The 14,241-nt window shown below is 42.3% G+C and overlaps 1 protein-coding gene across 1 annotated transcript; it reads left to right on the forward strand.

Annotated features, from left to right (window-relative positions):
- Positions 1 to 10,996: 10,996 nt before the first annotated feature.
- LOC120703369 lies at positions 10,997 to 12,390 on the forward strand. The gene is made up of 2 exons (XM_039987414.1): positions 10,997 to 11,691; positions 11,778 to 12,390. Exons 1-2 carry the CDS (start codon positions 11,105 to 11,107, stop codon positions 12,202 to 12,204), a joined length of 1,014 nt encoding a protein of 337 aa, XP_039843348.1. The 5' UTR covers positions 10,997 to 11,104; the 3' UTR covers positions 12,205 to 12,390.
- The last annotated feature ends 1,851 nt before the right edge of the window (positions 12,391 to 14,241 follow it).

A 14,241-nucleotide genomic window follows, 5' to 3' on the forward strand; every position in this document is an offset into this window, starting at 1 on the left:
GTGCTACTCCCTACTCTAGAACATTCCCCGCCCGTGGGCAGTCCTGCTGTCCCGGGTCTGATAGATGGGGGTTCTATTTATAGCCTTCCAAGGTCGGTTCTGAGGAGGTGGAGCACGTGACATCAGTTGTAAGCGCTTGAAGTCAGTGTGCTTGTTTTCCACGCGAAGCCGGGGTGCCAAAGGCTGCCATGTGGGGTCGTCTGGCCTCCTCTAGGCCGGCTGGCCTAGGAGTGTGGCCACGTGGCCACCGTCTTTGCGTGGACATCTGTGATCACTCCCTGGTGTCGATGTAGCTTGCGTAGCTTCCACGCAGACAAGGCCAGGCCAGCCGGCCGGGCCTAGGGGAGGCCGACCGGCCTCTCTCTGGCTCCTCTCGGCCCTTCGTTGCACCGACGTCTCACTTGTACGATTGTGATCTTTCTGGGAGGTGGATTGGTGACTTGGACACGAGTTTGCACTGAGTTGTGGGTCCTTTAATCCTTGTGCAAGCCTTTCGGTTCACACAATCAAACCGACATCCAATCCTCGACTCAGAGGCATTTGAACGTGTCACATTGCCCCTGGATCGAAGATGGGGCATGGTGTGTAGAGGTGCCAGGCCAGCCGGCCTAGGAGTGGCCGGTCGGCCTGGGTTTTTGTCCATTTCCGTCCAACTTTGGTACATGTTCACCTGAAATCACAACTCATCCAAAACTTATGGAACTTATTAGAATTAAATAGAATATGAATAGAACATAGTGTAAAGCACAATTTATTCCCGAGAAGTTGACGGTCAGAATATGAAATAATGGCCGTCAACAATGGCTCACATTGGGTCATTGCTTACTTGTCCTGATCCATTTTGTGATTGCATCCTCTTTTGACTAGCTAAAGGACCTCCTTGGCATGTCTTGGCTGTGTGGCCTAGTTCATTGCATGATGTGTGACAGATAATTTGCATTGATCCGTATCTGGAAAGACCACATTCACATCAATACATGGATCATCAACGTCATATGGAAACATGGGAAGATTATACTGATCTTTCTCATCAACAATTTCAGCATCAAGATTAAACTCAATGTTAGAGTTGGTATCACCCCAGAGTCAGATGACACAGCCAAATCAGTGTCATATAGCTGCTATCACTTTGTACCTCTTGCCCTTCCTCATTTGTGGCTATTTCATTTGTGCCTCTCTCATTTGTGGCTGTTTCGTTTGTGGCCCTCTCATTTGTGGATCTCTCACTGGTGCCTTCCTTAATCAGAAGCATACTAGACCTCACGGAAGGGTGAAACCTTCGCTTTATTGGTGAAAACTGTAGTGGCCCCATCAAAATCATTAATCTGAGCATTGATGCATACTAATCCCTTCTCTACATTCAATAGAAACCACTCTAAGCAATTTTTATGAGATTTTTATCTCCATAGAGTAATTGTCCAAATCACGCACAAATTTATGTATTGTTTAGAAGCCCACAAGCAGTGCTCAACAATGAAATGAACTAGCTGCATCAGCCAAAGCTATTTGTGTCAACAATCTTGGTTGCCAAAGTTCTACCTTGCCATCATGATTTTTTACCACTGTCGGGCAAACTGAAAAGCGAGCGCACTCTAACAACAAGTTTCAATTCTCTGTGATTTACCCTACAAATCACAGTAGGGAATAAAGAAGTTAGGGGGATGTTAACACATGTACTAATAGTTGTCCAGTTCTTCCATCTCATAAACACGCAGCTCGGTAATTGATAAAGCTATACCTCTATTCCTCCATGGTGATTCTCCAGAGCTAGCTTGTTGGAGGCAGAGGAGGTTACCGGAGAGGGGCGAGCGAGGCAGAGCTGGCTTGTTGGATGGCGACTTCGTGCCTGAGGAGGGCCGTGACGGTGCCTGGGAGGTCGCGTGCGGGAGGGGGGCGCGACGCCGCCTGGGTTGCCGCACGGGAGTGGTGTGACGGCCACGTGTGGGGTGGACACCGCCCCTGTGTGCAGCCCTCCAGACCCTAACTCGAAACCCTAACTCCCGATGGGGAAGGTTTGGTTGCTTCCATCCAGGTGAAAGATAAGGTTAGGGGTACTACTGTCTTTTATGGTAGGTATTTTTCCTTTTCCATTGTTTCTCCCATTTAATCCTAGCAAGCGTAATGATGTTACGGAACAAGGGCAAGCGGCTCCTTCATTTGAATGTTACATGGGTAAAAATCCCAACACTTCGCCGCAACAGCAGATTCCTCTTGGTTTGACGATACAAGGTGACACAACTCCAGCAAAAATGACTTTCTATGACTTTCTAGAGAGCTGATCCAACACCTTTTCTTCCTCATGGCATGCAATAGCAGCCAATTGAAAATCAAACTCTGATGGTTCGAGTGGTGGCGGTTCGTCCGAGGCGTCGCAATGAAGAGTTGCTGACCATGACTATTGATCCATTCCCTGATAATCTTGTGTCCTTTCATAACATTCGAGAGGTTCTGCAAGAGTCCCTTGTGGATCATATGAGGGTCAAGAAAGTTGATATTCAGCCCTGCCATTTGGGTCAAGCTTTTATGCGTTTCACTTTCCTTCATGATTTGTGATAATTTAGTTAGAAATAGCCCACATATTTTTGGGGTGTTAATATCAGCTTTGCGAAGCACAATAGGGGTCGCAACTGGAGATCATTGCATTTTAACGGATAATATTTGTTGATGCTGCTAGTTTTTCATGTAGACTATTGGGAGCAGGAGTTTTTGGATAATGATGTCTGTTCATTTGGTGAAATAATTTCTTGGGAGAAGGATATGTCCAAATTGGCACTTCTAATTGTGAAAACTCATGTACTTGACCTTGAATCAGTCCCTCAATTCATTGTACTGTCAGATGCAGAGGATTTTAAAGGTGAATCTTGTATAATTTGATGTGAAATAATTAATGATGAGTTGTACTGTCCAATGCTAGTTGATAATTTAAATCCAAATGCTCATTTTGATTTCTTTGCCCATGGTCAGGTTGGTGCGTTGATCTAAATGATAATGATCTAGCCAATGAACAAGTAGAATCAAGATAGTGCTCCTCAGAATTTGGAGAATGCAGCTTGGGATCCATGGCCAGCATAAGCTCCTAACCTGAATGAAAACTTAGCTGTACCCCCAATTATTAACCACAATGAGATTCCATATGAAGCTTTGAATGGATGAGAAATCTTAAACCCTATTGGGGGGAGAAGTAGCTGGAGAAATTATTCTAGGGGAAGCATTTATTAAGGAGAATGACAATCCAATTATAATTGAGGAGGAAGCAGCTCCTATTGAGAATAACCCAATGAATGACATACCTGCAGAAAACAATGTGCCAATAATACCCTCAATAATCTTAGGCTTGCAGGCTCCAGTTGACCAACCTGGTAACTTCTTAGTGGAGGAATTTCCAGAAGATATGCTTATGGATGGAGAGGAGAATTTTGATCAAGAAGCCAATGCTGATCAGTTCATGGCAGACCAACTTGAAAATATTCAGATGGGATTTGTAGAAGTGCTTGATGGTTTTTCAGTGGATCCTGGTTTAGCTGATTACAGGGCAAGAAACATTCATAGTGAAAATGTAGAGGCAGTCAGGTTGTAGGCCACACACTTCAACAGTTCCTCAAGCTCTCAGCCCACAGTCTCAATTCCTTTTGAATGGAGTAAACTTTTTTACCTAGCTCCTTTTATCTCCTTCTCATTTTAATTGAACTAGCAACTTTTTGCAGTCTAAAGCCTGGGAACTCTTTAAAGGAAATAATGGAAATGTCATGTTTCCCATTCCAACTAGCTGTCCAACAAACTCCCATCTAGCTTGTCAGAAGTTTCCTCTTTCTTCAGTTCTGGACAGGAAATGAATGAAAAGCAATTATTGAAGACTTAACATCTCCCTCCTCACTAGTGTGTAGCTTAAATTAGAACCCAGGAGAATGTAGCTCAGTCCAAAGGAAGAGCAAAACTAAGAAAGTTCAAATCTTAGTTGACTCTGAAGTCAGAAGGAGCCTAAGGATAATAAAAATAAGCAAAGGTCTCAAAGCAAGTCCCCGTGCCGGGAAAAATTGCTAGGCTTGTGACAGTGAACCACATGTTCTTTCACCATCGATCATTAAAAAGTTAGGAGTGGATTTCTGTAAAATTGACAAAATAAAGTTCACTCAGGAAAATCTATAGAAAAAGAAAATTAAGCCCAAATCTGCAATAGGTGCCAAACCAAAGCATGGCCAAGCACAGCAAGCAGCAGCTGAAAAGATCATTAAGCCTAAAAGAAAGTTGAAGGAGGGTCAGCAAAAAGAAGAAGCTGTAATTCTTGAGGAAGGACAACACAGAATTCAAAAGACAAGAAAGAGAAGAATGTTAAAAATGCAGAAAAACCAAAGAAATGATTACCCTATAGCAGATGGGGCTATTTTGTTTGGTTTCTCTTGGGTGCAGGATTTTAGTTATCTCTCAAGTAGTGGTACTTTGTTCAAGCTCTGGTTTCCAGTTTTTTATGGACAATGGTTACGGTCCTACAGGGAGGGTGACACTATTTTTTGTTTTGCTTTCTGGAACTGGAATGTAACACCCTTTATGTGGGATGTTGGTTATTTTTCTTACATCTTGAACTCAATTTGCTGGAATGCTTTTTCCTTTAATTGGGATTATATGATGATCACCCTGTATGCTTTTGCCTTCACCGAGTGGTCTTTTTTACTGGGAGCTATTTGCATACTCCATTCAAGTTTGTCTCCTCTGTTGTGTTATTACAAATATTATGCATAAACGTACTTGTAAAGTTTTGAGCTGGAATGTTAGAGGTATTAACTCAGACACAAAATGGGACTCCATTAGAAACAAGATTACTGAATGTGGTTGTGATATCCTTTGTTTACAAGAAATGAAGAAGGCTTCTATTAACTCACATTTTCTGAAGAAAATATGTCCAACAACATTTGATAGTTTTGCCTACATTCCCTCAAGGGGAGCTTCAGGAGGAATGCTGGTTTCCTAGAAAGGTAGTCTTTTTTGACGGAACAATGGTTTTCTAGAATGACTTTGCGATGTCTATTGAATTTAAATCTCTCCACACAGGTAATTACTAGATGCTGGCAAATGTACATGCAGCATGCACACATGAAGGGAAGAGATAATTCTGTGATTGGTTCAAAGACATTTAAATGCAAGATGAACAAGATTTGTTAATTGTGGGGGAATTCAATCTCATGCGAGGACCTGAAAATAGGAACAAGCCAGGAGGTGATATTACAGAATTGCTCTTTTTTAATGAGGCGATCAGTAGTCTGGGACTGTTAGAAATTCCTCTACTGGGCAAACAATTTACTTGGTCAAATAAACAACAGCCACCTCTTCTCGAGAGGATTGACTGGTTTTTACTGCCATCTCTTGGACTCAAAGGAGGTGATCCACCGCACGTTCTAGTACTGCTACCTTGTTATGACTTCACTCCCTTTCTTTTATCGAGGGTTCCGGCAATTGATATCTTTACCCCAATACCAAAGCAACAATTCTTGTGGCTGAAGTCCCTGATCACGCACTCTATCTGATTGAGGTAGCAACTGACATTCCTAAAGGAAACATATTACAATTTGAGAATTATTGGATGGAACACGAGCACTTTCTGCAAGTTGTCCAGCACGGATGGTCAATACTCACCTTTCAAACAGATGTGGCAAAGAATGTGACAGCTAAATTTAAAAACTTAAGAAGGGTTCTAAAAACATGGCAAAGAAACATATCTAGCTTATCAGCTAATATTTCAAATGTGAAATTGATTCTTTCCTTGATGGAACTTCTTGAAGCACACAAAAATTAGTTGATTTGCTTCATCAGTAGAAGATTTACTGGAAACAAAGAGGAGAAGTAAGGTGGATCAAAAGTGGTGCTGCAGGAACAAAGTTTTTTCACTCTACAGCAACCATCAGACATAGAAGAAAACTGATCACTGCACTTAAATCTGACAACAATGAGGAGTTTTTTTAGTCATGATACTAAAGAAGAAATGCTTTGGACGACTTATAAAAAGAGATTAGTCTCATCTACTCCCATTACAGTGCCAGATAACCTTGAGGAGTTAGTTACTATGATTGACAATTTGGAGGTACTAGAGGTCCCCTTCACACATGAAGAAATCGATGAGGTAGTCAAAAGCCTAGCCACAGATAAGACACCAGGACCTAATGGTTTCAATAATGATTTCTTAAAGAGATGTCGGTCCATCATTGCACCAGATTTCTGTGCTCTTTGCGAAGACTTTCAGAAAGGGAAATCTGCTTACAAAGCATCAATGGTTCATTTATCACTTTATTACCTAAGGTGGATAACCCCAGCAGCATTGGTGATTACAGGCCCATTTCACTCCTTAATTATTCAATGAAGCTTATAACCAAACTCCTGGCTAATAGGCTACAAAAAGTAATTACTGATTTAATTCACAAGAATCAGTATGGTTTCATCAAATCAAGGACTATCCAGGATTGTTTGGCATGGACTTTGGAGTAACTACACATCTGTCATCAATCCAAAAAATAAATCATCATACTGAAGTTGGATTTTGAAAAGGCTTTTGACAAAATGGAACATGCAGCCATCCTCAAATTAATGAGAAGGAAGGGCTTCGGTGCCACCTGGATCAACTGGATGACCTCTATTTTTCAGTCAAGAACATCTGCAATTTTGTTAAATGAGGTATCAGGCAAGACTTTTCACCGCAATAGAGGGGTAATGCAAGGAGATTCACTTTCTCCATTTTTTCTTTGTCCTAGCAACAGATTTCTTACAAACTCTAGTGAGCAAGGCTACACAGGAGGATCGCTTAAGGTTACCAATACCATCCAACTCAGAGATCAACTTTCCAATAGTTCAACATGCAGATGATACTCTAATCATAATGGAGGGTTGCAGTGAGCAGCTAAAAGTTTTGAAAGATATTCTCAATGTTTTCACTTTGGCAACTAGCTTGAAAGTAAATTTTAACAAGCCACAAATGGTGCCAGTGAATGTCCTTTAGAAAAAGTTGTTTTTACTTTTTAGCAAAAAAAATTAGTTGTGCAACTGGAAGTTTGCCTTTCACATACTTGGGTTTTCCATTTGGAATCACAAAACCAAGAGCAGAGGATTTTCTTCCATTGGTTACGAAATGTGAAAAAAGATTACAGGCTACCTCAATTTTCCTCTCACAAGTAGGAAAGCTTCAAATGACAAACGCAGTTTTGACAGCTTTGCCAATGTACCTTATGTGCACTTTCCTCTTACCACAAACAGTTATTGATTAAATTGACAAGTACAGAAAGCATTGTTTGTGGAGAGGTTCGGACATTAATGCAAGAAGCTTCCCAAAGGCTGCATGGAGCATGGTTTGTCTTCCTAAATAAGAAGGGGGCCTTGGAGTCCTTAACCTCAAAACTCAAAATGAAGCACTTTTGCTAAAAAGTCTGCACAAATTCTACAATAAGGTCGATACTCCCTGGGTGCATCTTGTTTGGGATAAACATTATCAGAATGGAAACTACCTAGTCATATTAAAAAGGATCTTTTTGGTGGAGAGATAATGTTAAGCTTTTGGACAAATTCAAAGGTTTGGCTATGTGCAACATTAAGAATGGATCAACTGCCTCTTCTGGACAGATCTCTGGGGCGATCAAGTGCCATGTCAAGTATACCCAGAGCTTTTCTCATTTGTTAAAAAATAAATTATTGAGTTTTCAAAAGGCCAAATTGATGGAACCTTTCCACATATTGTTCTATCTTCCACTTTTAGAGGAAGCTTTTGCACAATTGGGGCTGTTGTAAAACTTACTTGAGAATCAAAATGTGAACATATATAAGGACTGGTGGAGTTACATCTGGGGAAGTCCTTTCTTCTCCTCAAGGAAAGCCTATAAAAGTTTTATCGGTCATGCACAAATACATCAAAGTTTTCACTGGACTTGGAACTCAAGTTGTCTAAATAAACACAAAGTTTTCTTCTGGCTCTTACTCAAAGACAGTTAAGTACAAGAATGTTTTTGCCTTCCTACAACTGTGTTCTATGCATTATCAACACTGAAGAAACTTTGGAATATCTTATTTTTGCAGTGTCCTTTTGCTGAAGCTTGCTGGGGGCTTATAGGTTTGAAAGTACCTAATCAGACAAATATCTCCTTGGTAATTGAGAGTTTCAAATCACAACAGGATATCTTATGGACATTGTTATCATAATTTGCTGGAACATTTGGATTTCAAGGAATAATCACAACTCATATTGCTTGGTCACCGAGTTCGCAGCAAATATAAAGCTTTGTTAGAAGAATGGATTGCCCACTTTGGATAGTTATACAGATCCACTACTGCAAAAACGATTTTTAGGGCCGGGTAAAATCATATTTTTAGGGGCGGATGCGGTACCCGTCCCTAGTTTTCGCAGCTAAAAATACCATTTTCAAGGGCAAGTAATCCATCCGGCCCTAAAATGATTTTTAGGGACAGATCACGGTATGACCCGTCCCTAAAAATCGATTTCTAAAGACGGGTCATGCCATGGTCCCCCCTACAAATCTTTGCCCAAAAAATCAAAATGATTAAAAAAAATCAAAAACAGCAAAAGAAAAAAGAAAAAATATCCTAGTCAACCAGCCACAACCACTAGCCCTGTCAAGCTACGATTTTTTTGACGAAACATACACACTTGCATCACCTTTGATTCGAACCGCCTAACTCCAGCCTCGCGCGTACCTTCCTTACCACTACACTACACAAGCACTTGGGACTTCATGATGTATGCTATTCTTTTAAATTAACTCGAAAATTAATTTGTAGGGGCATCACCCGCCCCTACAAACGCATTTTTAGGGGCGGGTGACGCCATCACCTGCCCCTAAATTTTTTCTATTTTATCTGAAAATTCATTTAATTATTTACATATAGCAAAACAAATTAAAAAAATATGAAACTTCTACACTATGATCACCGTGAACTATAGAAACAAAAAAAATATGTCACGTATATTTCAGTGTATATAAGGGTTAAGATTGTGGAAACCCCAAAGTATGACTTGAGTTGTATGAGATACTATATAGTTATAGCTATTAGAGAAATAATAATATTTTTTGGACCACTAGATGACTTTAAATGAAAACGTTATCAACTACAATGTTTTAGATCTCGTCATTCTCTACAATTTTGATATAAAATTTGACTTCATCCGAGATCATATAAAAAAGTTATGATTTTTTTGTGTGAAACTATTTGTAGGGGCGGGCCATACCATTATCCGCCCCTAAAAGTGCATTTGTAGGAACGGGTGAGACCATAATCCGCCCCTACAAATGCCACCATTTTTAGAGACGGTTCATGGCGTCACCCGCCCCTAGAAATGCTCTTTTTAGGGGCAGGTGATGTCATGAACCGCCCCTGAAAATGATGCTCATTTTTACCGCCCCTGAAAATGATGCTCATTTTTAGGGACGGGTGAGGGGGTGTCCCGCCCCTAAAAATTCTGTTCTAGGGGTGGGTCGGATGCTATAGTAACTCCATTCCATTTGTAGTAACGAGTGAAATTTTGGTCGTCCCTGAAAAAATAGGGCGTTCCTACAAATCATTTTTGTAGTAGTGATCTTTTTTTATGTTTCTTTGTTTCTTGAGTGGACTTCTGGAAAACTCTAAATTTTTTTCTTTTATATATAATATAATCAGTAGGGAACTTAATCATATCCTATTTCATAAAAAAAAATCACAAATTTTAAAAAGAAGGGGTAAAATAACCATTGATGTTTGAAATAGGGGCAGAAACACTTTTTTCACATAGTTCTATATGTGTCCAATTTAAAATTTAATACATAGATCTAAACATGCATGCACTAAATTTTAGTCATATAATATTTAGGTTCCGTTCAGATCTATGGAAACCATAATGTAAAGGTGGGCCTCCATTGTAAAAAATTCCGAAAAAGAATGAAATGTTCTAGAACACAGACATAAGCCGCGCCCATGCACAAATGTGGCATTGGAGCTTGTCGGTACTTTTTTCCCCTTCAGGGAGTCACGCCCCGGAGCTTGGCACGATCAAAAGAGCTAGTTTTTTAAAATTTAGATCAACATAGGCTATTATTGAAATATTAGATTAAAAAGAATTAAAATAAAATAAAAATCGTGTTGCTAAGTATAGCTGGACGCTATTCGGATGAGCCAAGACAAGATCTGTGATCAGTGTTTGGACGGTTTAACTCGGAGATGTTGGTTCATTATATCCGTGGGGGCAGCAGGCCTAGAGGGTTTGTGGGAGCTGGTTGGACCAGCAGGGCGCAACAGCCAACAGGCGGAGTGATGAGGCGATGAGTGAGTTTATGATGGACATATGGTGGGGCAAAAATGTTAATGGAGTTAGGGAAGAATAAGGATGTAGCCCCTCCGTTTCAATTATATATATTTTTAGCTTTTCTTTTCAGCTGGTACAAAGTTAGCTGATTGAATAGTGTTCTGTGAGAGAGAATAAATCGGAATAAGCCGAAAGTAGACAAGTCGAGATTTTTCTACGATCTAGATATAGTATATATCTAGGTGCATACTAAAGAAACTTTTTGTATCTAGAAAACTAAAAAACTTATAATCTAAAATCGAGCGAGTCAGCGAGCAGCCGGTTGTGGGTTGGCACTGTTTCAATTCCAACCCTTCCCACCGGCCTATTCAGCTAGTGTATTTTGCGAAATTTCTTGTGTCGTATGTGCCGTGAACGGAGTGGTGGGAACTTTAGCATTTCGTATGTGCCCTCACCGTCGCAATTCCACAGTGTGCAAATGTGTACCAGTACCATTGATTATTGCCGCTGACGTCACGTGGACCTACGTACGTAAGAAAATACATGTAAAAAAAGTACATCGATCTACGCAGTGTACGATGTATGGGAGTATAATCGGTAGGAGAGCCTAGCTGCGTCCATCAAGTCAAGGTGGAGTAAACTATTGCTGAAGTGAAGTGGTCTGGGCAGTGGAGCAGGGCTTGTCTGGTCCCGTTCCCATCTGATGATGTCGGTAAATTGCGATGCGAACGCGAGGCCCCTCTCCCTCCGGCCTCCGGTGCTCTTCACAGTCCCACCCCCATCCACGACAAAGACTTGACCCCGTGGCGAATTGCTAGTGCTCGAGCACATCAGCGCATGATCCGTGACAAATCACCCGCCATTCTAGCTAGGTATGGTAGGTCAACTGCTCGGATCCACCGCACAGCCAAAAGGGATCATCAAAACTCCCAAGAATCATCTCGCCGCCCAATTTCACTTCCACCCACCATGTCCATGTCCATGTCCGTGCAGATCCCCGTGGATGGTCCTGTCTCCCCGCCACCTCCGGGCGCCGCCTGCGGCGACGTGGCGGCCGAGGACGGAGCGCCGCCGGCCCCGGCCAGTGCCAGGCCCATGCCCGTGCTTATCTCGCCCATCGTCGCCGTCCCCGCCGACGGCGCCGCCCCGGCTGCTTCTGCTGCTGCCGCGGCGCTGCCGCCGGCGTACACCGGCGTGCTGTACACGCACCACCACCACAAGTGGCCCGTGGTGGTCGACGACCCCGGCAAGAAGCGGGAGAAGTGGCTCAAGGAGATGCGCGGCTGGCTCATGGTGATCGCCGTACTCGCCGCCTCCGTCACCTACCAGGCGGGGCTCAACCCGCCCGGCGGCTTCTGGCAGCAGGACGACCCCGAGGGCAACGTCGCCGGCACGCCCGTGCTCCAGTCAAAGTTCCCCAAGCGGTCGGTGACTGTAATGCTTTCTTCCATTGGCGTGGCTGCCATTTTTGCGATGGATGGGCATTTGAGCTTCGTTAACCTTTGTACAGGTACACCGTGTTCTTCTACTTCAACTCGACGGCGTTCGTGACGTCGGTGGTCATCATCGTCCTGCTCATGAACGAGTCCTTCTACCACTCGGAGGCCAAGGTGGAGGCGCTGGAGATCATCGTGGTGCTCGACATGGCGGGGCTCATGGGCGCCTACATCGCCGGCTGCACCCGCGAGGTCTCCTCGTCCATCTACATCATCGTCCTCACCGTCGTCGTCTTCCTCTACGTCGTTTACACGGCGCAGCTCCTGCCCAAGCTCTGGGGCCTCGTCGTGCACGTGCCCTTCGTCCACAAGGCGGCCCAGGGCGGCGCGCTGCCCGTGCCGCACGACATCCTCGACACGGCCAGGCCACGGGCGGACATCGGCCGGACCAAGTCGGCGCCGCCGCGGTCTGTAGGATTGGTCGTCGGAGCAGACGAGTGACGGACGATCGTGAATAAATTTCTTACAACTTCGGCAGACTTTAGCTGGATCCCATTCTCTAGATGTATCAAGATTATTTTTGCTCGCTGGCTTGGTCCAGTCCAGTGGCTTGGTGCGGTCCTGTGTACTCTTTGCATTCATTTCTGTTCGACGTCTTAAAATCCACGCCGCCAGACATCATTAACATGTTTAAACTGCTAGATTTAGATAGAAATTCTATTACTAGTGGTATTGCTAAATTATGCCATAGGTTTAGATAAAATAGGCATTTACGTTCCTCAACTTTCTTCAACTTTGCTGCAAGGGTTAAATTCGTCATGTAACTTTCAAATTGGCCAATCTAATTCTTAACTTTCTATTTTGGATCAAACTCGTCCTTGTCCTAATAATCAGGGGCGGACCTACAGGGTGGCCCATATGGGCCTTGGCATACCCTAAAAAATAGGCTAGATTCATGTAAAAAATCCCTATATATCTTCAAGTCCGTTAGCTCATGTATTTATAGCTTTGAATTTAGTCAAAACCAAGAAAATTGAGCGGAATATTTTCTTTGAAGTGGATGAAGATGATATAATGGAGACTTTCATGGCCACTAGACATCATAGGCTAGACAAGCACAAGTAGTATTGTAATCTTCTTTAGTTATGTGGTCTCAGTAGCACTTCTCGGGTCCTGGGTTCGACTCCAAGTGGAATCAAATTTCAGCCTGAAGTTTAAAAAATCCTCTGGCTACATGCCAAAGCATATAGAAATAGGTCCTGGCTCACCCTGACCCTCTCTCACGCGGGTTACGGTATGAGTTACAACATCCCTATGTAAAAGTGGGGCAGGGGTTCGGAAATTTTCTCGGTCTACGTGAGAGGTCTTCTTAAAGCTCGGAGAGTGGCTTGTCTTTCCCAGGTCGAGTTTTTTTTAATTGTTGAATTCAAGATAATATGTTATTTCTTACTTGTATCCCGAAATGTTTGGTGAATTTACTGTCTTTTACCAAATTGAAAAATGAATTATACCATTTTGTATGTGAAAATTTGGCACGGCATACCCTATATTGAAAAGCTAGGTCCGCCACTGCTAATAATGGGCTCTTCATAATAATATGGCATGCGTGTACAGTACATTACTGTTTGGAACGAAGGAATCTAAAATAGAGGAAAAGGAAAAAAACACAGAAAATGTGTATGAAGGAAGTATGAAAACAGAGGATTGGAAAAACACATGAAAAAAATAGAAGCAGGCGTTTGGAGCACAGGAATTAAAAAAAAACTAGAACATTAGGCGCGCGATGCGTGCTCTACCATCTGGGTGGAATGTCGATCCCTGCTCTTCACGGTAAATCAATTTGATGTGCATACAGTTCAAAGCCTGATTAGAGCAGAGAAATAAACACGTCGAGAAGCCATCCATCTATCTCGTTAAGGTAACAAAACACATCAATGAAACACCTAGAGAGCATTAGGTTTTATGGATGAGTACAAGTATGCTCCATATCTAACGAAAAACATATCAAGCAAGCGGATCAAATGAAAAGAATATGGGAGCAATATGCTCCATATCTAACTAATAAAATACAAGCAAGCAGATCAGATGAAAAGAATATGGGAACAACAAAAGCCCATAGATAGGAGACAGATAAACTAAAAGGTGAAACATGCTGGACTAAAATATGGAAAATAAACATAAACAATAGGCTTATTCTACAAGAAACTATTTAATCTGTGATGAATTTTGACGAAATTTTTGTAACGTTTTCAGAGATCGTCAGGAATATGCAATATGGATATAAGGCCCACAACACAGTGATATTTTGTCGATTTCGTCATGAAGCAACCCATAATCTATGACGTTTTAGTAAATCCGTCGCAAATAACCTGTGACGTAGTTGGTATTTAAGTTTTTATACTATCTCATGCCCTGTTAAAAAAAGTGGCACGGCAAGGGGGTGTCACAGAAATTGTCATAGTCCCTTTATACTATCTCATGCCTTGTTAAAAAAAAAGTGGCACAGCAAGGGGCAAAGGGGGTTCAAACCTTGGACTG

Source organism: Panicum virgatum, chromosome 4K, assembly GCF_016808335.1.
Source record: "Panicum virgatum strain AP13 chromosome 4K, P.virgatum_v5, whole genome shotgun sequence".
In the NCBI taxonomy this organism is placed as follows: domain Eukaryota; kingdom Viridiplantae; phylum Streptophyta; class Magnoliopsida; order Poales; family Poaceae; genus Panicum; species Panicum virgatum.